At 42.0% G+C, this 25,364-nt stretch overlaps 1 protein-coding gene across 22 annotated transcripts in view; it reads left to right on the forward strand.

The window, feature by feature from the left end:
* Positions 1-25,364, forward strand: part of CNOT1 (CCR4-NOT transcription complex subunit 1) — a 61,481-nt gene continuing 36,117 nt past the window's right edge. For 12 of the 22 annotated variants that reach the window (XM_083751311.1, XM_083751328.1, XM_083751313.1 and 9 more), the window contains exons 1-13: positions 437-599; positions 6,909-7,181; positions 13,076-13,183; positions 14,495-14,593; positions 15,037-15,105; positions 16,422-16,476; positions 17,516-17,719; positions 18,610-18,778; positions 19,168-19,294; positions 20,348-20,458; positions 22,353-22,523; positions 23,532-23,659; positions 24,232-24,472. In XM_083751311.1, coding sequence (XP_083607437.1) covers positions 7,080-7,181; positions 13,076-13,183; positions 14,495-14,593; positions 15,037-15,105; positions 16,422-16,476; positions 17,516-17,719; positions 18,610-18,778; positions 19,168-19,294; positions 20,348-20,458; positions 22,353-22,523; positions 23,532-23,659; positions 24,232-24,472 — 1,584 coding nt within the window. In that variant the 5' untranslated portion in view covers positions 437-599; positions 6,909-7,079. Of the gene's footprint in view, positions 972-6,908; positions 7,182-13,075; positions 13,184-14,494; positions 14,594-15,036; positions 15,106-16,421; positions 16,477-17,515; positions 17,720-18,609; positions 18,779-19,167; positions 19,295-20,347; positions 20,459-22,352; positions 22,524-23,531; positions 23,660-24,231; positions 24,473-25,364 lie in introns of all 22 variants that reach the window. The other 10 variants (XM_083751322.1, XM_083751331.1, XM_083751314.1 and 7 more) reach the window with 5 other exon arrangements.

The following is a 25,364-nucleotide window of genomic DNA, read 5'->3' on the forward strand; positions in this document are numbered from 1 at the left end:
AGCTGCCCCGTTACACTTCCCAAGGAATCGCGCCTGACGCCTGGCTCCTCGGCCACAGCAACCGCGCCCGACTTTTATTGGTCGTAGCTGACACGCTCCCTTCGCGGCGCCACGTTATGATTGGCCGAGCTGAGCTCAATATTGCCTTTAACCAATCCTTGTCGGTCGATAGTTCTGCAGCGCCCCCTAACCATCTCCTCCGCTTTGCGCCGCCTTCCAGCAACCACTTCCGAACACGGATTGGGTAACCTGGCCTTCGTCCCTACGCAGACGCAAAGGGGGAAAAATAATATCGCGCTGCCCCTCGAGGTGGGGATTGGACGAAAGCAGGGAGGCGGGCTCGAGCGCGGAGCTGGACACAGCCTGCGATTGGGCCAGGGCTTCCTCGCGCGGGCGACCTAAGCGAGATCGAGGAGCCCCCGCCCCCTGGCCTTACGTCCGTCGCAGGGGAAGACGGGAAGAGAAGGGCCGCGACGTGAGCGCGCGACTCCCGGCGCCATTTTGTTTGGGAACCAGCGGAGGAGGTAGCTAGAGAAGCGCGAGCGGCTCAGCCAGGCGCCCGCCCCGGCCCCGAGACCCTCGCCCCCGGCCCGCCCCAGGTGAGAACCGCGCCATTCGCTCCAGGCGGCAAGGCCGGCGCTGGCGGAAGCCACCGGGAGGCCGAGCGGTAGTGGCGGTAGAGGTGGGCGGCCTGCGTCCCGCGTCTCTCCCCGCGTAGCCGGCGCTGAAGCGCTAAGCAAAGGAGTGGTGAGCTGGGCCTGCCCGTAGCTCGCCTGTCACTGCACGTGTTGTCCCCTGTGGTGGGGCGAGGAGGCCTCCCGGAGACCCCCTGCCCCTCTCTCTCTCCTTCCCCTCTTGCGCCCCGAAGGCGAGTCCGGCTGCGGAATAAATAAAAGCCGAGAGTCGCTCGCGGCAACGGCGGGCTTCTGCCTGCCCCCAGGAGGCCGTCCCAATTGGGCCGCCGAGAAATTGTGAGGGGCCCCGTCCGCTCCGTTGGCCTGTCCTGCCCGCCCTCCGAAGCCGGAAGTGACTTGGGCCACTACTTGTGGGAGCGAACGAGGCGGGTCGGGAAGCGTTGTTGCTTGTTCAGAGGCTTTAGTTAATCCATGTCGAGGCGCCCGCCAGGCCCAGGTGTGCGCCGCCCTCGGGCTTCCTCAGCCGGTCCCGAATCGTCTTGTAGGATACCCGTCAGAGGCTGCTACAATACAGGCGGAGAAAGAGCTTAATTCCCGTTTTTGTTCTTTTTTCCTCCTATCTCTGATCCACGACGGACTTGAATCTGCTTATAGGTGCTATATCTGTTTCAAACGTCCTATAAACATCTTTACTTTACCGGGGATAGGCGGGGAGGTAGTGGGATCTTATTTCTGGCAAAAGTCTGTGGTCTAGTGCCAGTTTGCCCGGGCTTCTTTTGGCAGGTGAGACAGGCACTGGAATAATGCTTTCTGGTAACTTGAAGAATGATTTATTTGCTTGTCTTCATATTACAGAACTGAAACCATTATCTTTTCATGTGAACCGCATGGTTTCACCTACCGTATATGGACTTGGACTTTTCTTGTGCCAAAAAAAAGTGATCTAAAGTGTTGTTAATAAGAAAATAAATAAGCATATGGGAGAACAAGACTTACTGAAGTAGAGCCTGCATAGCTTCTGCAAAGACAACTCTTATCTTATGAAGCTATTAAGAGTTCTTTGAGAATGTCAATAAACATAGTTAGAGGTGATCTGCTTACAGTACTTGCATTTCAAAAAGCTTATGACAAGTTGCCCCACCAAAGATTCCCAAGTAAACTTAGCAGTTATGGTATAAGAGGAATTGGTTAATAGGAAGCAAACAGTAGGAATAAACGGAAAGTTCTCTGAATGGAGAGCTGTAGAAAGTAGAGTTTTCCAAGAATTGATATTGTGCCTTTTAACTTGTTCATAGAAGATAGGGGTGAGCAATGAGGTGCCCAAAAGATTTTCAAGAGCTTCAAAAAATATTCTCTAAACTGCGTGAATGGACTGTAAAATGGCAAATGCAATTCAGTGCGTAGAAAGTGTGATGCAAAAACATTGGTACCTCGCAAGACGAAATTAATTCGTTCTGCGAGTTTCTTCGTCTTGCGAATTTTTCGTCTTGTGAATTTTTTGTCTTGCGAAGCACGGATGCACCCTGGTATTAACGGTTTTAAGAAAAAGGAAACAAACTCGCAAGACGTTTTCGTCTTGCGAAGCAAGCCCATAGGGAAATTCGTCTTGCGAAGCAACTCAAAAAAAGAAAAACTCTTTCGTCTTACGAGGCATTCATCTTGTGAGGTACCACTGAAATAATAATGCATCTATGCTCATGGGGTCTGAACTGGCAGTGACTGACCAGGAATGAGCCATTGGGGTCATAGTAGGTAACTCAATGAGGATGTCTACCCCAGTGTGCAGCAGCTGTGGAAAAGGCATACTAGGGTGGAAAAATTAAAATAAAACTTTCAGTATCATAGCACCATTATACAAATATATGGTAAGATATGGTGGAAGTTTATAAAATTATTCACAGCATGGATAAAGTGGGAAGAGAAAAGTTTTTCTCTGTGTCAGCACTAGAACTCATGAACATGCAGTGAAGCTTAGTGTTGGAAGATTTAGGATTGGCAAAAGGAAGTACAGTCATACCTCATGTTACATTTCATGTTATGTTTTTTCATTTTGCGTCCCGCGGCAAACCGGAACTACCGGAAAGGGTTACTTCTGGGTTTCGCTGCTCGCGCATGTGCACAAGTGCCAAATCACACCGTGCACCTGCGCAGATACGGCACTTTCAGGTTGCGGGCTTTTCATGTTGCGAACAGGCCTCTGGAACAGATCCCGTTCACAACCAGAGGTACCACTGTAATTCTTCACACAGTGCATAGTTAAACTGAAACCTGCTCCTACAGGAGACTAATGGCAACCCATTTGAATGGCTTTCAGTGGCTACTGGCCATGATAGCTGTGGTTTGGCTCAAGTTAGAGGCAATAATGGATCCAACAACTTAGGCCTAATTTTTGTGTAAAGGAGTGGATTTAGCAGACCGATGAATTAGGAAGTTGCTGGTTCAAATCTCACTTTACCATGAATTAGCTAGACCATCTTGAGGAACAGCTCTTTCAGCTTTAGGATCCCAATCAAATTCAGCAAAAGTATTGGCTTCCTTTGCAGCACAATTGTAGTTAGCTCTACCTTGTAATCCTTGGTAGGTGGCAAACTTTAGTGCTAAGTGATTTTCGAGCTGTATTCAGGATGTTCCCTATTAAACTCATACAGGTTAAAGCATTTAACATCCGTCAACATTGTACGTAGTTCCATTTGTTCAACGTACACAACAGGTACTACTAACCTTTACCCTTGATACTGCGTGTGAGGCAATAAACTAATATGGGTGGGGCAGAAGCTGCTGCATGCTCATTTAGACATTTCGATCAGTTTATGTTGGCTACTCATGTTTTGTTTCCCACTTGTGTGCAATTCTCATCTTGCTCTCATTTTTCAAGAAGCTCTTCCTTTCACCCTTCCTTCCCCCTCCCCCTTTTGAAACATTTAAATTGGTTTTATCTTACACATTCATCCTGATTTTTTATTTTAATATGCTGTTAGTTTTTGAGAATACTAAGCTACTCAATTCTGCCTTTTAGATAAATAGATTTATATATTTATTTAAGGTGGCTTTGTGCCCCTGTGTGTCACAATGTGGTTTGAGTGGTAGTCCTACCAGTTGGTTAGTATCTGTGCAGAGTGGCTAATGCTTAAGTTGCTGAAAGCAGTTTTGTTGTAATCTAAATTGTAGTGTAGCTAGCCGATTCCTTTGTCTTTAACCTTGCTGCTTAAATGCTAAAAGTTCCCTAGCTGGATTTGGGCTAACCGATAGATTTTGACTACCCACTATGTATTTCACCAATATTGGCTACCCTCATGAAAATAAAATTTAAAAAATCCCTTCCAGTAGCACCTTAGAGACCAACTAAGTTAGTTACTGGTATGAGCTTTTGTGTGCATGCACACTTCTTCAGAAAATAGTTTATTTCATGAAAATAATTTATTTGGCAAGTGGAAAGATTTCTGTTCAGTTCTCATCTTCCTTGATCTCTCTGCCACCCCTTGATACAGCTGATCACAATTAAGTTGTGATTCCCTTTAAGCCCTAGGTCCTTGATTCTGTCCTCAGTTGATTCTCTTCCTAACTGGCTAATCATTATTTATTTAGAAAAGTATATATATGTTGCTCTCAGAAAACATTGGGGTTTTATATATCAACATTATAGCAATCCTTTAAAAGCAGTACAGAACGATCATTAAAATGACTGGCTGCTCAAGAAAATGCTAAGCAATTGCATAGGCATTAAAAAGTCTTTAAGAGATGCTTGACAGTCAAAAGTAAGGGTGCCTGCCAAATCACTGCTGCAAAAGTGTTCCACAGCATGGGACACCAGTGACATCAAATGACTGACTTCTAGTTGAGGCCAGTCAGACTTCTAACACACAAGAGGAATGTCTTCCTCTGCTTTCTCAGTTTGTAGGGATCCCTTAGGGTTCTGTTTTTGGCCCTCTGCTATTTCTCTTGGTACATTCTTTTTGGGTAACCTCATCACATACTGTGGCTTTGCTACCACTTGTATGCTAATGCTGTACAGCTGTACCCCCCCAAAAATATTTATTTCCCTCCAATCCCACATCACTTCTCTGATATTTCCACTGGGATGTGTCATTGTTGCCAGTACAGTGGACCCTCAGGTTACGTTACCTTTTGGTAACGTAACTTTCGGGTTGCTAATGCAGCAAACCCGCAAGTGTATACTTCCAGGTTTCACCGCATGCGCAGAAGTGTTTTGTCACGCCGCGCGTGTGCGCAGAAACTTTGTGTGTGCGCAGAAACTAGATACAGACTTTTCAGGGTACATATGGACCCATGGAATGAATTAAGTTCATATCTGGAGGGACCACTGTACATCCACAGCCAAACGTCTCATCTTTCCTCCCGTCTAGCAATCTCATTTACACTTCCTCTATTGCCCACTTCATCAGGATGAAATCTTTGTTTCTCTGACTCTTTTTTTTTTTTTTGCTTTTGTCCCATATTCAGTCCATCCACAAATCAATGCCACTTCTCTCCATATATTACAGAATGATCATCTTTCTTCAGCAGAATTTCAGGCCTTGCAATCTTTTCCGCATTGGTCTTGGAAGTGGCCTGTAAAACTGAAAGCAAAACTGGTGAAGATTTCAAGATTGCCTTGTAAACATGAAGCAATTATATCATTTCATAAGTTTGGAATCTATATTGGCAGGACAATAACCTATTAAGAAATCTACAATCCTAATGATAAGCTTCCATCAAGAGAGGCAAATGCTAATGAACAGATCATTTAAAATTATTTTTAAAAATTGTATATTTGCTTAAAACAATAATTCGGAGTTGGTACTTGGGTACACATCTTATACATGACACTTCATGCTGTTGAAAGTGTAAATAAACTCCTGTGTTAACGTAAAATTTATTAATGATTGGAGCAAATTTATTACATACATAGAAACAAATTTAAAAAATATTAAAATTACAGTAGGTGATATATAAAGTCTGAGAGGTGTAGATTGAGGTGACAAAAAGACGCCGCAGGAAGATAATGTGGGAATGAAGCTCAAACCGTGCTGGAGGGAAGTCAAACACTGTTATGTTAAGTTATGAATGTCTGTGTTTTTGCTTTGTGTTTGTTGGTTTTGTTTGTTGTTGTTTATGTTAGTAGGCTTGTACTTTTGTTCTATGTTGTTATTCTGCTTGTTTTCTTTTTCTTTTTTTATTAAGCTTTTTCAAAAAATAGAAAAGTGTAAATAAACTCCTGTGTTCTCATTAACAAGTGAAGACTATTCATAATTCTATAGATCTGAATAAAATAGTCTTTTGCTCCGATTGGACTCATTGACTGTATTTGGACAATACACTAAACAGGGATTTTAGTGTTCTTTGGCTTGTGCACTACTTCCCTCTTCCAGTGCAACCTAGAGGAGGAAAGCACTTGTTTTTTATTCCACCTTGGAGTGGCTTGTTATGCCCAAACTAGGGCCAAATGTGGTTAGTTTTAATTCTGGTCGGTTTGTCTGAATAGGGCAACTTCAGACTGTGGCTTATGATGCTGACTTTGAATAAACCACAAGCCTACCAGTAGCCCCAGATTGACTTTCAATACAATTTTCTCCCACGCCACGCTCACCTATGACTTCAGGTGTGGGGCAGGTACTGCTGTGGCTCTAGAGCAGACTTTCTCAACCTGTGCGTCCCCAAATGTTGTTGAACTACAACTCCCATCACTCCTAGCTAGCAAGGCCAGAGCTCAGGGATGATGGGAGTTGTAGTCCAACAACATCTGGAGACCCACAGGTTGAGAACCGCTGCTCTAGAGAAACAATTGGGAGCATTACCGTGATCTGCCACTTGTTCCTTTTAGCTCCCAAATGCAGATGATCCTTGACTCGCTTTCATTGCTGAATTGAAATTCAATGTCAAATACAAGCCCTCCTTTTGGAAGGGTAAGTGGCAGAATATTCTTCTGCGGAATAAACTTCCTCTGCAGTCCCAATTTTAATTAAATTTGGGGCTGGAAAGTATCCAGAGTGTACTTTGAGTGCTCTTTGATTCTTCATTTGAAGGTGGTTCACAGATGGTGTGGCAGTTTTGGATTCAGCCCTCGGGGCCGGATCTAGTTCCTGACCCCTGAAATAAACTATAGTTCAAACTGCCTTTAACAGCCTTATCAAATCTGCAACCTTTTGCTTGCAAAGCAAGTGCTTTCCCATAAAACTCTGGCCTGTACCATCATTACATTTACGATTGTTTAGTTATACATGACCAGTCACTAGCAAATAGATTATGTATAATCATTGCTGTTTTGTCCTGCAGGTGCCATGGTTCAGAACAGAGTGAGAATACTGGGAAAGAAGAGCTGAACATACAGCATAAATTGATTATATAGGCTAACTGGAAAAAAATTAACCTGTCTCTGAGGTGACTAAAGGGGAATAATGGTGATTTTGCGCCGGGCTCGGCCGCCTGCTTCCGCCCCAACCAGCAATGAATCTTGACTCGCTCTCGCTGGCCTTGTCTCAAATCAGCTACCTGGTGGACAATTTAACCAAGAAAAACTACAGAGCCAGCCAGCAGGAAATACAGCATGTAAGTCAATAACTAATGCCATTAAAAAAAAGAAATGAAAAGGGTATCCACAACTTACTTTGTACTGTTTATATTCCCTCTTCTCACTGCTTGGTTTAGTTGCTAGAACAACCTTCCCCAACCTGGTAATCTCCAGATGTTGTGGATTACAGCTTTGACCACAGACCATGTTAACTGGTTGATGTGATTTGTAGTGCAAAACACCACAGGCCACTAAGATCTTACTATATTTTGCTTGCTGGGAGTTGACAATTGCCAAGTTTATTAAATTCTAAGTAGTTTTATATCTTATTTATCCTGTTATTTCATCTTTTTTTGTTTGTTTGTACCTGAATTGATTTACGACATTGAGTTTAATTACTCAGTGGTCCTGTAGAGTTATTGCTCATTTTCATGTTTATAACAGAGTTCTTTGGAGTATTTAAAATCAGCCTCTCCTGACCTTCTTTAAATGTCTTGTAGTAATTTAATGCAAAATTAAATTGGCAATAGTTCATTCTAGGCTGAATTTATTGCAAGTGTTATTACAGTTTGTTTTCCTTATTAAATGAAAATTGTTCATTCTACTTCTATTTTTCATAGTTACAAAAGTAGTTGCCTCTTTCTTTTTGTTGTCTCCAGGTCTGCATTCCTTTTTTGAATGTTTAGATTTTAAAAAAAGGGGGGAAAAGAATTGAGGCTGGTACTGGTGGTAGAAATGATGGTGAAAACAGTGAAGTGAACCTTCAGGTTTGCAGTTCCTTGCCCAGTGTGGCTAGTAATGTCATTTAATTCTCAACCTGGATGAGATGTGAAAAAGTAAATGTGGAAGAAGTGTAGCATGAAGTATAGTGACCTGAAGAACAATTACTTCAGGGCAACATCTTTGTGGCAACCATATGCCCACGTTGTTGCTGCCCTAGTTTTTCTGCAAACCTTTGAAGCTGGCAGAGGGTTTTTGGTTAACGGTGTGTTCTGGTCTTCTTCACTTGAAGGGTCTTATACTCAGTACTACTTAGAAGTATGCTACTTTGATCCTTGTTTACATCCAACTTTCAAATGCCTTTTAACTTTTGTGTTTAAGGTCTTTAAATAACTGATTCTTTTGTAAAATTTTAAATTTTCATTTTATAGTGTATATAATATGGAGAACAATTATAGACCAAAATTAAAACATGAAAAACAAAACTATAAAATATGCACGTAGGAGGGGGAAATAAGACTTTAATATTGCAAGTAGACAATAAGCAATGCAAAAAAAGAATTTGAGGATGACAGCTGCTAAAAACAAAAATCAACAACTACAAAATACTTCAGTAGTTAGAGACCATCTAGGGAGACAGCTGGACCTTTGAACAGTAAAGGAGTCAAAAGCTGTCTAAAGGAAGAAAAGGTGAATGCAGAGAAGCTGAATGAATTCACAGCAGAAGATATAAGGAAACCCCCTGTGCTTCAACTTACACTTGCTCTTTCTTCATTGTCAAAATAAGCTGTTGCATCTTCTTTAAAAGAAGCTACAAGTCGGCCCAGCCTGGATCCAGATGATATTAACTATAGGCCAGTGGCTAATGTTTCCTTATCGGTTTATTGCAGTGCACTCTATGGGGTTCCCCTTGAAGATGGTTTGGAAGCTGCAACTGGTACATAATATAGGAGCTAGCTAGGTTACTGCTGGGTGTTTCTGTCAGGGCTCACCTTACGCTGGTCCTGAAAGATTTTGTGCTGGTTGCCAATTTGCTGCTGAGCCCAGTCTAAGATGTTAATATAAAAAGCCCCAAACAACTGAATACTAGTGACAAATGAGAGGGCTGCCACCCAGAGTGGCTGGAGAAGCCCGGCCAGATGGCTGGGGTATAAGTAATAAATTATTATTATTATTATTATTATTATTATTATTATTATTATTATTATTTATCTCCCTTCTGGGGTGTGTCATTGTAACATTTTCAGTGTCAAGTTAAGACATGCTTCTTTACCAAGCCTTTCAGGCAAGTGGATGCTTTCCCTTCTGCTGTATTGCTGCACTCCTGTTTTGTTGTTCTTGTGATTTTGTTTAGTTTTCTGAATTTAGCTTAGGATTTTAATGAACTATATATTGTTTTCAACTGATATTTTGTATAAAATTTCCATGTCCATTTGGTGATGTGTGGGGCTGTAAGTATTTTTTTAAAAAGAAAATTGTAAATAAATCCTTCCTCACAAGGTGATCAAGAGAGTAGGGGCCTGCTCATTCTAATTATTCTTAGATGAATCTGATTATCTAGAACATGGTCGGAAACCTCTGACCCTCCAGCTGAACTACAACTCCCGTCAGTCCCAGTAAGCATGGCTAGTGGCCAGGGTCAGGGATGATGGGAGTTGTAGTTCAGCAACATCTGGAGCGCCACAGTTCCCTGCACCTGCTCTGATACGAAGTAAACAAGCTGTGACTTGTTTGCTTGTCTGCGAGGTGAGTCATGGTCTGTTAAATAACATTAACCACAGTTTATGTGCAAACACAGCCAATATGTGATTCATTGCACACACATTATCAAAAGACTGCACTGGCAAAAAGGTGCTTTCTCTTCTTCCGCTGCTCAGTAATAAGCTTCCAGTGTCCTTTACGAAGCTTTAGGCAGGGAAAAAATATTTGAGAGGTGCTTTATCAGATTGTAGGGATGCGGGTGGCGCTGTGGGTTAAACCACAGAGCCTAGGACTTTCCGATCAAAAGGTTGGCGGTTCGAATCCCCGCAACGGGGTGAGCTCCTGTTGCTCAGTCCCTGCTCCTGCCAACCTAGCAGTTCACAAGCACGTCAAAAGTGCAAGTAGATAAATAGGTACCACTCTGGCTGGAAGGTAAACGGCATTTCCATGTGCTGCTCTGGTTCGCCAGAAGCGGCTTAGTCATGCTGGCCACATGGCCCAGAAGCTGTACGCCGGCTCCCTTGGCCAATAAAGCGAGATGAGCGCTGCAACCCCAGAGTCAGCCACAACTGGACCTAATGGTCAGGGGTCCCTTTACCTTTACCTTTACCTTATCAGATTAGTTTTGAATTGTCTGTCCCTCTTATGGTTCCACAGTATAATAGGAGTTGTGATTCAGCAACATCAGGAAGGCCAAAGGTTCCTAACCCAGATCCATTTCTGTTAGGCTTCTAACCTGGTTTGGAGCCAAAAATTACCCTGGTCATCCTGTAGGCTGATCTTTGCTGGCAGATGGGAAATGGAACCTTGTTGACTCTCCTGGACCTCTCAGTAGTGTTCAGTGCCATTAATAATAATGTCCTTTCAGTTCAGCTGTCTGGTTTAAGTTTGGGAGGTACTGCTTGATGCTTGTTCTGCTGAGTTCTATTCATCTGCCCACACTGTTTAACATCTTGATGAAGACACTGAGAAAGAGCATCTGAAGATTTGTTTGAAGGTGTCACCAGAATGAAGATGATACTCAGCTTTATATTTGTTGCTCATCACATGCAAGTGAGGCTATGCACGCTGCTTGGGCATGGCAATGAACTGGATGAACTCTTAAAAACAGAGGTTCAGGGTGGAACTGAACATCACACTATGATGAATGTCCCTATTAGTACAAGCAATGCAGCTTGCCAGATGGAATGATCCTCCTCCTCCTTCCTGTGCACTGTTTTGGGGATTCTTCTGACCTCCCCTTGCAGCCAGTTTTGGGGGTAGTGGAAGAAGGAGAGCAAGGAAAGCCCTGTTGTGCAAGTGGAAGCCCTCTTGCCCATAGTCACAGAAGATTAGAGGTATTGATTGGTTCAGGGTGGTCCATTGCATGACCTAAGGGCCACATGCAGCCCTTGAGGCTTTTTTTGGCAGCCCTCGGCAACATTTGACACAGACCCACCCCATTCTTCACACTGCCTTCCCAAAGCTGGTTAAGTGAGGAGCTGGGCTTTGGGAAGGAAGACTGAAGGCTGTAACCATGTCCTAAGAGTCCTCCCACCTCCTTCCCAAAGCTGGGAAAGAGCTAACAAGGCTTTGGGAAGGAGGTGGGAGAACTGTAGGACCCTTACAGAGCTTCATGCCTCCTTTCCAAAGCCTGGCGTCTCACTTAGGCAGCTTTATGAAGGCAGTGTGAAGGCTGGCAGTGTGGGGGGGGGGCAGCAGTGGCGTAGCGTGGGTTGTCAGCACCCGGGGCAAGGCAAGTAATTTGCGCCCCCTTACCTGTGGATTTGCGCCCCCTAACCCTAACCCCCAGATGTTGTGCCCGGTGCGGCTGCCCCCTGCACCCCCACGCTACGCCACTGGGGGCAGCATCAAATTTTGGCCATGCTCCGATGTGTGCAACAAGGCAGTGTGCAGCCCATGGGCTCTGTCAAATTACCATTGCTGCCCACTTGGTATGAAAAGTTGGCCTGCCCTATTTGGTTGGTTTATCTATCCAGGTGAATAGTATTCAGCCTGTTCTAGATGGTGTTCTACTCTCCCTAAAGGATCAGGTGTCCAACTGGGGGTGCTTATTGATCCAGCACTGGAGGCTCAAATGATCTTACAACTCAAATTACCTATTCTCAGCTTTGGTGGATACACCAGCTTTGACCTTGCCTGAGTGGTGATACCTTGGCCACAATTGCCCATCCTCTGTTGACTTCCCGTTTAGACTATTGCACTGCATTGTATGTGGGACTGCCTATAAAAATGGTTGAATAACTGGTTGGTTCAGAACAGGAGTTAAAAGGTTTTAACTAAGACTGTGCAGTTTGATCATATGTCTGTGCTTTGTTCAGCTGCGCTGGTTCTCCATCTGTTTCTGGGGCTAATTTAAAAGTGCTGGTTTATAAATAGCAAGCTGTGTACCTACCTGAACCTTAAGATCTTTTGGAGGCCCTGCTCCTGGTGCCCCCACCAAAATAAGTGAGGGCGGTAATCTTTCAGTTGTGATACCCTGATTATGAGACAGCCATTTCTGGGAGGCTTGTATTATCCCATTCATGTGGTCTTTTGGCCACCAGGTAAAATCTTTTGTTTCACTCAGGCCTTCTGAAAGAGTGGTGTGGTTTGGGCCTCTCAATTTTTAAAATATTGTTTTAAAATATTCAGTTGCCTTCTTGTTATATTTATGCTGCTTTTGGTCGTAGAACTTACTTTGTATTAAAATAGCTTTTATATTTAATATAAGTAACCCAGATAAATGACAAATCTTCGATTTTGGACTCAACAGGAATTACCTCAATTATATGCATACTATGCAATATATTTAGGTTGCTTTTTTATTTTCTTTTGCTTAGTGCTAACATGCTCTACTTTAAAAGCAAGCAGATTTTCTGTTTATTAAAGAGTAATTTAAATTATATCCCTTTTCATTTTTACAAAGTGGTTCTAAGCCCTCCCTATTTTTCTGGGTCATTGGCCCATTTGAAGACTGCTAGGGTCACTTGCTGCTGTACTTGCTTCCCCCTTCAGTCTGGCTTGTCATGTTGCCTGACAAACCACAAGCATTAAAGTTCATTTTTGGCTTGCTACTTTAGTTTTTTTGGGGGGGAAACCAACTAAGAGCCCAGGTTCGGGTGACATCAGAAGTCAGACGCTGTGGCATTTGAGCAGTGTTTATCACCACACTGTTCAGTCATGTTAAACCAAAACTTGTTTAAACTGTAGTTTAATGTGACCTGGACACTCTGTGACTTTCCCTTATTTTCTCCTTTTTGCTACTAGCATGGACCCTGCCAGAAAGCTGTGTGGCTCCTGCTCCTTAAGAGTGCAGCTGAAAGTGGTAGAAACACTCAGTTAGAACATGGTCTGATAAACACCAAGGTTGAAGGTCGATCCCCATAAGGAACAGCTGCATATTCTTGTGTTGCAGGGGGTTGGACTAGATGATCCTCAGGGTCCCTTCCAATTCTACAGTTCTGTGATTCTATGTAGTTACAAATGCTATGGTACCTCGCTTCAGCTCTTTTGTTTTTCTTGCAACTAGATTGTGAATCGGCACGGCCCTGAGGCAGACAGGCATTTACTACGCTGTCTATTCTCGCATGTGGATTTCAGTGGCGATGGTAAAAGTAGCGGTAAAGATTTCCACCAGGTAAATTTTGTCCTTAAAGAATTTCCAATTAGTTTATTGATTTTTAATTTTTACATTTTTTTATTCTACAACGCTTCCATCTTGTAGTGACTTACAAAATTCATTGTGAAAATACATACAGTAAAAGCAGCATTGAAACTACTACTAAAACATCATACATATGGATACATTTAAAACAGGCAGCAGGTTTACAACAGAACACTTCTTATAAAAGTCCCATAGCTCATTGATAGAGCACAAGCTTTTTGTATAAAATGCTCCAGAGGCATCTCCAGGCAGGTATGCCAAGCACTCCTGCCTGAAACCCTACAAAGGTGCCTGCCAGTCAGTCTATAAAAATGAGTTAGATGAACCAGTGGCTTGACTCTGTATAAGACAGGTTCCTGTGTTCCTAAGTTTTAAAAAATAGCTTGTTTTTCTGTGCAGCAGTTAGTTCAAAAACTTCCTAAAACATTGCTTTTGTTACCCTGTAGAAATCTGGAAGGGAGTCAGGTAAGCACATCTTTCTGGGAGAGTTTAAAAGAGGCTTTACTCCAGAGAAGACCTGTGCTTTTTTTCAGATTGGCTTAGCCCACTTATGAGTACAAAAGTTGCATAGAAGTGCCATATGTGAATGCCAAGTCTGTGTATGTGTTGTATTTGAACTGTTTCATATATGTGTTAATTGTTGGTATTATTAATTGCTTCAGGAGGCTTCATAGGAAGCTATTCATAAATGGAAATAACTGTATCCCTGAGTACTTCTGAAGTGGCTTGTAAATGTAAATAATCCCAACACATTTTAGATTTGTGAACTTCAGGAAATGTTAAAATAGAAGAGTTGAGCTACTTTTGAATACTGCTGTTCCTAAGGTCTTGTGTGATGGAACTTCATTTTTCTCAAGCTTTGAATGACTTAGTAACTGAGTTCAGTAACTTGAATTTTAGTCACAAGTTTAGTCACAAGTCAAGTCACTTGTTTGGCTTGTCTCTGTAAAATATTTCTTAATATTAGCTTCTATTTTGTTACTATGGATACAGTATTCAGATGATGTTTGTTGTGCTGGGCATAATCAGTAATGACGAAGAATTGTGAATTGCATTCACCTTCTTGAAAGACTAACCAAAATAGTTTAATCTGCCATCTCATCTTTATGATATCAAAATATTTGTTAAACGTTTCCTATAGTAAGAAGATGGTTTGAAGTACTTTAATGGGTATATATATTATGTTTACAGAAACAAAATCCTGGTAATATCTGGTAACTAGATCATAGGTGCCTCCCCCAAAACAACCAAAACTTTTGCTACAGCTGTCTCCTTTATTTTCAGACGCAGTTTCTGATCCAGGAGTGTGCATCATTGATTACAAAGCCAAATTTTATTTCGACGCTGTCCTATGCTATTGAAAATCCATTGCATTATCAAAAGGTTTGTATGCAGTTTTAAAGTGCCTTTAACAAGAATGTTAAAGAAAAACCTATTAAGGTGTCAGTGAGCTAATTTTACAAAATGTACACCTATGTTCATTATTACAAAGGAGTTTTTAAGATTTACATCATGTATATTCTGTACTCGTAAAATATCCAGGTAATTGCCTTATTTTACATTTCTTTGCTCTGCAACACCCACTCCTCATTAGGGCTTCTGTAGCAATTTACAGAACTTTGTATGCTGGAATTGGAGAATACTGGTAGTTTGGCAACAAATGAGATACTATCTTCAGAGAAGTTGGAAAGTACCACTAATGAGCAGAAGTTGATTTTATTTTTTTCTGTAGAGGAACATATGACACAGAGAATCTTTTTCTTGGTACAGTATTCTGTTAAACTGTAAACATAAGCATCTCATATATAAAACTTTTTTTCTTTCAGAGTCTTAAGCCGTCACCCCATCTATTCACTCAGCTGAGCAAAGTTATCAAATTAAGCAAGGTTCAAGAGGTGGGTTAAGTCCATAGATTTATCTTCCATGAAGTAGTCTGATTCCCTTTTAGTCTGACCATTAAAAATGTTGGCCATCATTGCATGCTTTTTATGTGAAGAAATGCCTCCTTTTGTCCAAACTGAATATCCCAACATTCAGCTTCATTGTCTGACTCTGAGTTCTGGTATTATGAATGAGAAATGAATATTTGTCCAGTGACTTTTTCAACAGCATGCATAATTTTATAGACCTCTATCATGTCCTTACCACCGCCTCCCCCCCCCCCCCCAACTAGCCCCAGTCATTGAAACTCTTTCTCACTGGGGAGTTCCTTCAGTTGATCATGCTACTTGCCCTTTTCTGCACTTTTTGTAGCTCTACAATATGCTTTATGAGGTGTGGTGAACAGAATTCTACACGCTACTCTGAACACAGACAAATCATAGATTTGCGTAAAGGCACTATGATAGTGATAGTTTTAATTATTATTTCCTTTCTAATTGTACCCATGAAATCTGCTGTTTTCATTTTTTTGTAAGTATTTTTTTATTAATTTTATAATTTGTAACTTCAACAATTATTCTTCATAAAAAACAAACAAAAACAAGCAGAAACAATAACAACAGAATATAAACAAAAGCATAAAACATTAACACTTATCAATATATAATCTGCTGTTTTCAGAACAGCTGCACTCTACACCAGTATTTTCATGAAACTGTCCATCACAACTCCCAATATCTTTTTCCTGGTCACTCTCTCAGTTCGGATCTCATCAGTGTTTTTTTTTAGGCTTTTGTTTATCACTTTTCACTTGTTTTATGCTGAACTGCATTTCCTTTTAAAATGTCCAGTCACCCAGTTTGGAGAAGACCTTTTGGAGCACCATTTTGTTTTAATGCCCTAAATAATTTGACGTTGGCTCTGAACTTGGCTACCTAAATATAGATAATTTATAAACAAATTAAAAGCACTGGCCCCAATAGGAATCCTATGGAGGGACTGACATCCTGACAGAATCTGAGGAAGGTTAACAGCTGGTAGTGCTCTTGGAAATGTTCCAACCATATTAAATAAGGTGTGGCATTAGTCACAATGATTTCCTGTCCATCTTGCTTTAGAGTAGCAGCGCTACCAAGAACGTCATCCTCCAAATCCTAATCCACCTCATGGGCATCCATAGTGGGGTTTTTTTTAACTCTCAGTGGGATGAGGAAAGTTGTGGGGAGGACAGTAGAGTTCAGCTCTGGTGTTTGTCTTTGCCAGTCTAGTTGCCAGACAGCTGGACTATGTATGTGATAGGTGATAATGCAGTTCGTTCTTCTATTTGTAGGTTATTTTTGGCCTTGCTTTGCTAAACTCCTTCAACCCAGATCTACGAGGTTTTGGTAAGATAAATTTGTATAGTATTATAGACACACATACCATATTTTACTTCAGTTTTAGTATAATCTGATTCCTGAGTAGGAGACTTTAGTTTTCATCCTTCTCCTGGATCTAGTTGCTTAAGTTGTAGAATCCAATGGCCAGAAGTACAAGGTCCAGTACAAGGTCCAGTTAACTCATTCAAGGATCATCCTTGTAGTTGCCTCCACTGATGTTTGGAGGGAGGGGAAACACCCCAGATCTTGAAAATCTTGCCTGATCTTTGTGGCTAATAGAATGTTCTGAAGACATAAGATACAGCTCTCCTTGAGCCCTTCCAGAAAGGGAAGACAACATGGGAACCATATGTAAGCTGCTCTGAGCTCATAATATAAATCTAATACAACACACCCACCCAAAAAATCTTAAGAGGTAATTAATAAATATGAAATCTGCTTCCTTATGTCAGTTCTATCGACCTGGACTCTGAAAGTAGTTGATCTGCAGGTCACTGATCCAAAATATTCCCTTCTTTCTTAATTAAATGAGGTAACTACAGGCAACAATTTTTCCATTAATCTGAGTTTCCTAGAACCACTTGTTAGTCCTGTTTGAAGTATATTTGGAAGTAAAAATTCTTAGGGTGTAATAGAAGTTATAGCTGGATCGCCATTAGAATTTGAGTAGAGTCATGATAGGGCGGGAAGTTTTAGGTGCAACCTAAGCAGGAAAAAGTGAAATTGGTGAAAAAGCCAAGCACGTATGCCCGGAGAAGTACCAGCTTCCACTTCTCCTTTCTTGTGCTTGTACCAAACAGTGTAAGGAAATGCAAGGTGGCATCAAGTGAGGTTGCATTCCAAGGCAGGGTGGTGCTGAGTTATTCTGACTGGTTGTTCTAGTATGCAACTGTCTATATACTGTCACACTTATTGTGTGACAATCAGAGCAGTTGGCAAGTGCTGTTGATAAACCAGAAGAGCAGATGCATAAACTTTTTTAAAAAGCAATTTAGTTAACTGCTTTCGGTCTCTCTCTCTCTCTCTCTCTCTCTCTCTCTCAAAGCTGCTCAGTTTATTAAACAGAAACTTCCTGATCTTCTGCGTTCATACATTGACGCAGACGTCAGTGGAAATCAAGAAGGTGGCTTCCAAGATATTGCAATAGAGGTCTTGCACCTCCTCCTATCCCATCTTCTTTTTGGACAGAAGGGAGCCTTTGGGGTTGGACAGGAACAGATTGACGCTTTTCTCAAAACATTACGTAGAGGCAAGTATTGCATTTGATACATCTATTTGAAACCCATTTCTAAAAGGAATAGATTTTTGTGGGGGGTAAACATTTGGGTGGTAATCTAGAAAAGAAATGAGGATCCTGAAACGATTATCTTAATGCAGATTCTTATAGGATTGTCTGCACAGTATGTCTTTCAGATACTATAATTGGTAGAAGTTTGGCTATCACAACTTTAGAACCACCAAGGGTATTATTGTTGGCACTCCATTTAGAAATGGGATGGGGTTTGGTATAAATTGATGCTTTCCACCCCTCTGAAATTTTGGGCTGGGCTTCTCTGGTCCTACTATCTTAGCCTTCCCCTTCCCTTTCCTGTCTAAACTTGTGGCAGTTTCAAGGTGCTTTGGAATGTTGCTGTGACAATCCAGAGGATGTAATGGAGGCAGTACTGTGAGGCCCAGTTTGCACAACATAGTAAACCATAGTTTACTGTGTACACACCTTAATGGGCTATAATCATGACTTGTTGAGAGCAAAGTGAACCATAATTGCTGGTTTGGTCATAATATTAAGCCCTGGGATAATTGTTTGCTTCCTCCCAGCATGTGTGGGAAGGAGCAGAGGGGCCAAGCGAGACATGTTCATGGTAAAGCGTTAAGTATGACTTACCATGGTATGCAACTAAGGTCACATAGTATCTAAATAGCTGTAATGTCACAGTAGGACAGTAAGTAGGCCAAAAGTTGGGGTATAAAATAAATTGCTTTCTGTGTCTCTGAATTCCAAGACAGTGATCATAAACACCTTTTAATTCAAAACTCCTTTGGTCATAACATGATTTTCACAATATGAAACAAATGATTATTGGGGTTCTGTGTTGGTCATTGGTCCTTCTGAAATGCTAAAATACTCTGGGATCTCAGATTTTCCCCAGGAACGTTGCCCTGTGGTGCTTGCACCACTCCTATACCCTGAAAAACGGGACATTCTAATGGACAGGATCCTGCCTGATTCTGGAGGGATAGCAAAAACAATGATGGAGAGCTCTCTTGCAGACTTCATGCAGGAAGTTGGCTATGGCTTTTGTACAAGGTACGTAGATAAATTCACTGAAATTTGGAGTTGATGTCCTGACTCTTAAGTCATACTTTGAATATCCCCATTGAAATGAAAGGGCAAGTTAAGTCAGTTGAGAAGGCTGTTGGAGGTCGCGGGACAGCTATTCAGCTGCAAATAAAACTTTTAGTGCGTTTTAAGTGCAATATACAATGTCACACTAGGCGGCGATAGTGAGCCTCATGGAAAATTCAATGTATTTCAAAAAGTATTTTCAGAATGGTTTTTATATGCACGTAGATTCCACCCTAGTCCAGTTTAATGTACTAACTTGAGTATCAGTAATACTCCCTAAAATAGACATACTTGATAGAAAACAATTATATACTAAGTTTTGTGGAGGTCATTGTGACTTACCTTTTTAGTGTGGAGGAATGTCGCAACATCATCACTCAGTTTGGTGTGGGAGAGGTCACTGCTGCCCAGGTTGCCAGAGTTTTGGGAATGATGGCTCGAACACACTCGGGATTGGCAGATGGCATTCCTTTGCAGGTGAGTCTCCTCTGTGTTGAGAGGTGTTGTAACTGAATATAACTTAAACAGAACTACTGAATGATGTTTACACAGAAGATTTTGGAGCCGCTTAATTCCTATGATCTTGAGCAACAAGCATGACTGAAAGGTTAAATGACTTCCAGCACTTCAGCATTTTATGCCAAATGCTGTTTAACAGCTCTGTGTAACCTGTTGGTGGTGGTGTGTCATAATATCCAACTCTGTTTCTCTGTACCATCTTAATTCAGTGTGGCTGTGCAAGAAATGAACTGGTGCCTGGGTGCAGTGATGGGCTAGAGGGTGGCCAATAAACTGAGCTTGAAAGATGGAGGTTCTCCGGGTGGGCAGGAAATAGGTCAGTAGGGTGGGGTTGCGCTAAATCCATTGTTGTTACTCAAGGCTCAAGTGGCTTCAGTGGATAGGAGTGCCTTCTGCCAGCTTCATTTGATATGACAGCTGTGGTCGTTCCTGGATCATGATAGATTGGCCATGATAGTTCATACACCACTCAATTGGATTGCTGCAGTGTGCCCTGCTTGTGGCTTTTCTTAAGGCATGTCTGGAAGTTGCAGCTGGTGCAGAATGCTGTAACAAGGTTGCAGGAGGGAGAATAATTTTGACAACACCGTTGCTGAAAGGACTGCGCTGGCTTCTGGTATGCTACTGAGCCAAGTTTAAGGGATTGTGGAAGAACTTGGGTCAGATTATCTTAAGTCTCCCTTAACATGTGCCCCTGCCTGGTTGCTCGTTCCTCGGGAGAGATAATCATAATAGTACTCCATGCTCCTGCTTTTTGTCCAATGTTCACAAAAAAGGGGTTTTGTTTTTAATTCTGTTTCTTACTGTTTGCTCACAAAGCCTTTCCCTCTATTTTATTGTTAAGGGACAAGCTTGACAGTGCATTATAGAATACTGTTTAAGTATTGCTGATCTGCAGTAATAAATGTGTTGCAATCGTAAAATTCAAACTCTACTCTGTCACTTGATCTACTAAATCCATCTACACAACCCACGTCACAGGAATTCTAAACCTACATGCTTAATTTACAGTCCATCTCTGCTCCTGGAAGTGGAATTTGGAGTGATGGAAGAGATAAAAATGATGGAACACAGTCCCATACCTGGAATGTGGAGGTTCTGATTGACGTGCTTAAAGAGCTGGTATGTTGATCGCAATCTGACCTTTTGAAGAAAAACTGAATGCCAGAAACTTAAGGGTTGTTTCATGTATGATAGATTTCCTGTAAGGATGTCACTTCTGTGAAAGAAACTGCATATGTTTGGTTATGTTTGAGCATGTATATATTTTGCCATGTGTGTATAGTTGGAAATGCTGAATGGTGGGTTCTGCTGCATTTGGTTGTAAAACATGTAGGTTAAACTTAGAAAAACTGATCAACAGTATTAACAGGCAAGCTCTGTATACTGTATGTGTGGCTGTTGGAGAAGACAAGCAAACATGATTTTAACCAGAGATGATTATAACCAGAGAGAGGTTCATTTGGTACTAGATTGTCATCACTGTAACTAGGTCCCTGATGAACTGGCAAGTCACTATTTTCTCAACGCTCAATTGAGGATGACGTAGCATGTCACCCAGCATATTCACCCAGTGCTTTTCAAGTTGCACTGGCTCCCGGTGGAGTACAGGGTCAGATTTAAGGTGCTGCTTTTGACCTTTAAAGCCCTTCACGGCCTAGGACCCTCGTACCTACGGGACCGCCTCTCCTGGTATGCCCCACGGAGAGCCTCAAGGTCCATAAATAACAACACCCTAGTGGTCCCAGGCCCTAAAGAAGTTAGATTGGCTTCAACCAGAGCCAGGGCCTTTTCAACTCTGGCTCCGGCCTGATGGAACGCTCTGCCTCATGAGACCAGGGCCCTGCAGGATCTGATTTCTTTCCGCAGGGCCTGTAAGACAGAGTTGTTCTGCCTGGCCTTTGGCTTGGAGCCAATTAGATTCCCTCCCTCCCTCTCTCTCTTTTTTCTTCTTCTTTTTTTCTTTTCCTTCTCCTGCGATGAGGCTACATTTTAATATTTTAATGTTCCATTATTTTAATGTTGTGTTTTATTTTTGTTTTTAAGTTGTAATCATTCATCTTGTTTTTATTATTGCTTGTAAGCCGCTCTGAGCCCGGCCTTGGCTGGGGAGGGCGGGGTATAAATAAATAATTATTATTATTGTTATTATTGTTATTATTATTATTATTATTATTATTATTTGTGTTCTGAACAGCTATTCCTATGCATGATTAGCATTAGTGCAGTGTCCCCTTGTTTGGCTCCATGCTTACATTGCAAATGATGTAAGATTTATTCTGCTTTGATCAGGACTTTGCAAGTGGTGCTGATTAGAGATATGGTATCATTAAAGCACACCTTTATTTGTTCTTTACTGGTGACAAATCCTTAGCAAGTATTTAGCAGTGTTTTAGTTCATTTAAGGGACACTTATCTTCTGTTTTATTTAGTGTTTTTAAAATATATTTTCTATGTAGTACCCTGTTTTTAAAATGCTGTAAACTGCTCTGAGTGGTGCATAGGGACTAGAAAGATTGATAGACATTTCTGTGTGGGGGAAAATATAAACACCTCATTCTGCATAATGCGTACAAGGACTCTTGAATGCTTGTGGGACCAATTTTTACATGATTACTAATTTTTTTAATGACTGACTTAAAATAAATAATGACTATTCATCATTTTGACAACTCACATGAACCATATTAAAGGAAAAATTAACTGCAGAGTTATATTCACAGACTTACTATGGGGAATGTGCTGGAGTTCATGTTTTGCAAGTTGGAAGCCTGAGATTCAATCATTGGCAGCTTTGCTTTAAAAATGGGTAAAGGGAATCGGGAAAACCCCATTTCCCCTCTGTGGTTGAGCTGTTGTCAAAAGTAGCAGTCAATATATGAGCTAGAGCTAGATGAGCTAATGGCCTGCTTCATATCTTACGAATTGTTTCTAAGTTGTATAAGGAGAAATGTGAAAGCATGCTCTTTATTTTTGCCTCCATAAGTTGCACCACTATTTGTTTTACTCTTTGCAGAACCCAAATTTGAACTTCAAGGAAGTAACCTATGAACTTGACCACCCTGGATTTCAAATTCGTGATAGCAAAGGCTTACAGATTGTGGTATATGGTGTCCAGAGAGGGCTAGGGCTAGACGTCTTCCCAGTTGATCTCATATACAGACCTTGGAAACATGCAGAAGGACAGGTAAAAATCAAGGAGAATATTTTTTTCATGCTTTCTTTCTCTCTCATAGGGGACGCAGGTGGCACTGTGGGTTAAAGCCTCAGCGCCTAGGACTTGCCGATCGAAAGGTCGGCAGTTCGAATCCCTGCGGCGGGGTGCGCTCCCGCTGCTCGGTCCCAGCGCCTGCCAACCTAGCAGTTTGAAAGCACCTCCGGGTGCAAGTAGATAAATAGGGACCGCTTACCAGCAGGAAGGTAAACGGCGTTTCCGTGTGCGGCTCTGGCTCGCCAGAGCAGCGATGTCATGCTGGCCTTGTGACCCGGAAGTGTCTCCGGACGGCGCTGGCCCCTGGCCTCTTAAGTGAGATGGGCGCACAGCCCCAGAGTCTGTCAAGACTGGCCCGTACGGGCAGGGGTACCTTTACCTTTACCTTACCTTCTCTCTCACTACCACCACATTGGTTAAAAAGGTAGGGGGACCCCTGACCCATTAGGTCCAGTCGCGGACGACTCTGGCAGATCTCGCTTTGCTGGCCAAGGGAGCTGGCGTACAGCTTCCGGGTCACGTAGCCAGCATGACTAAGCCGCTTCTGGCATACCAGAGCAGCACACAGAAATATCGTTTACCTTCCCACCAGAGTGTTACCTATTTATTTACTTGCACTTTGTGCTTTCGAACTGCTAGGTTGGCAGGAGCAGGGACCGAGCAACGGGAGCTCATAATTACCATAGAACTTTTAAAAAATGTTCTTTCAGTTTTTTGTTGAATTTTGGCTTTGGGGCTCACTAAGACAACAGTTGCTATCAAGATGTGATACATCCTTTAATACACTGCAATTACTGTAACAGGTAGCGATCAGACTATAGAAGACTGAATCTTAGAACTTTCAGAAAGTTATTTGGGAAAGCAATCATAATAGCATAAGTGTGAGAGGGAGGGGTGGTGATTGCTTAGGAGGAAGTGCATCAAGACAGTGTAACATGGATGTAGATATGAAATGTCTCTTACAGTTATGTAATTTTGTTGCAGCTCTCATTCATCCAGCATTCCCTCATTAATCCAGAGATCTTCTGTTTTGCTGACTACCCCTGCCATACTGTTGCCACGGATATTTTGAAAGCCCCTCCCGAGGATGACAATCGAGAAATTGCCACATGGTAAACAGTATTATTTTTCTTGGGAATATAGCTGCTTCAGCATTCTGAAATGATGAGCCAGAGTATTCATGGTTGATATCCCTTTCTTGCTTTTCTGACAGCCTTTTGGAAAAAGGTTTTGAGTCACCAAGTGCTTCTCACTTGAGAGGATGTGTGTGCAGCAGGGATGGCCCAGGGATTAGTTTAGCAGAGGGGTCACCCCCAGACACTGGCTGCATTTGCTAGTCTGTAAATAGTTGCATAGGTAATGAGAGCAACATGTTAAATTAGCCATGTGTATTAGGCTGCTGTGAACTAAACACTGATTATATTTTTGCTGTGGTCTGGTTTGTGAAGGTTGAATCTTGATTTCTAGGCAGGCCTTTGGACTGTTCTGACCACTCTGCATGCTGCTTGAAGGAAGTTGACTTTGATACCTATTTCCCCAAGTTTGGTTATTTCAAATATTGTCGAGCGTAACAGAATTTAGAATTACCTCATTTGATACCCATGTTAGCTTGGTGTAACAGACATCAAGCCAGAATCCTGTCAACTGATTCACAATATTGCATTCCCCCCCCCTTATTTGTTAGGAAGAGCCTGGACTTGATTGAGTCCCTGTTGCGGTTGGCAGAAGTTGGCCAGTATGAGCAAGTTAAGCAGCTCTTCAGCTTCCCTATCAAGCACTGTCCAGATATGTTGGTATTGGCATTACTACAGATCAACACTTCCTGGCATACTTTGCGGCATGAACTCATCTCCACACTTATGCCCATTTTTCTTGGCAACCATCCCAACTCTGCCATCATCCTGCATTATGCATGGCATGGGCAGGTAAGGGCATTACAATGGTTTTGTTTTGACAACAGAGTTTAAACTTGTCACTGTGTTATGCTCCTGAAAGAAGGGTGGGATAGAAATTTAATTGTTCTTTGCTCCATGAGAGTTGTCCTGGGTGTGAGGTGAATTTTGTTATGTACCTGTACTATTTTTCAACTGTGAAGCTATCCAGACAGCTTGACCTCAGTATGAATATACTTATGACTTCCAGATGTCCCTCATTTTAATCTGACCCAGGAACAGAGAGGGGTCAGTCCTATATTAGTGTTTGGGTGGCCTGTAGCACAGCTGGATTGGAATAAACACTGAGGTAGAGACTGGCAGTAGCAACCTCCTGTCCCTCTCCTTTCCCTAGTTAAAAGTTGTTTCATGCAGCAGTTGCATGTGCATTCTGTCTCTTGGAGAGACAGCACATATGTGCTATTGCCTCCCCCCCCCCCCCCGCCGCCAAGTTAAATTGTTACAGACCCTGCATTTATATGTAATATGATGACCTGCAGTTCTGTAACCTCAGGAAATCATATACCTTGCCTGCCTGACCATGGAAATAAATTGCTATGCTATTATGCATCAGCCACTTAATTGTTCTTCTGTAGCTTGCCTCTGTAAATGCCTTTATGGAGAGATGGAGCATAAATGTGTTAAAAGTGGAGCCAATCTTTGACATCTCTGTTGTTATTACTGAAAGTTAAGGCAGTAAAGAGGAAAATGGGTTGGTGGTTTGATTTGTTATTGTAATCAGGCTCCATCACATTTGCTGGTGGAGCAAAACACAGGGCCAAGCTGGCTGTATGGTAGGGGCAAGTTGTGGAGGCCAAAGGGTTGGAGGAGCAAGGTACCTAGAACTGAAGGTGGGGGCAGAAATAAGCTGAAACCCTCTCTTCCA

The sequence above is a fragment of the Podarcis gaigeae genome (genome assembly GCF_964106915.1).
Source record: "Podarcis gaigeae genome assembly, chromosome: 8".
NCBI lineage: Eukaryota > Metazoa > Chordata > Lepidosauria > Squamata > Lacertidae > Podarcis > Podarcis gaigeae.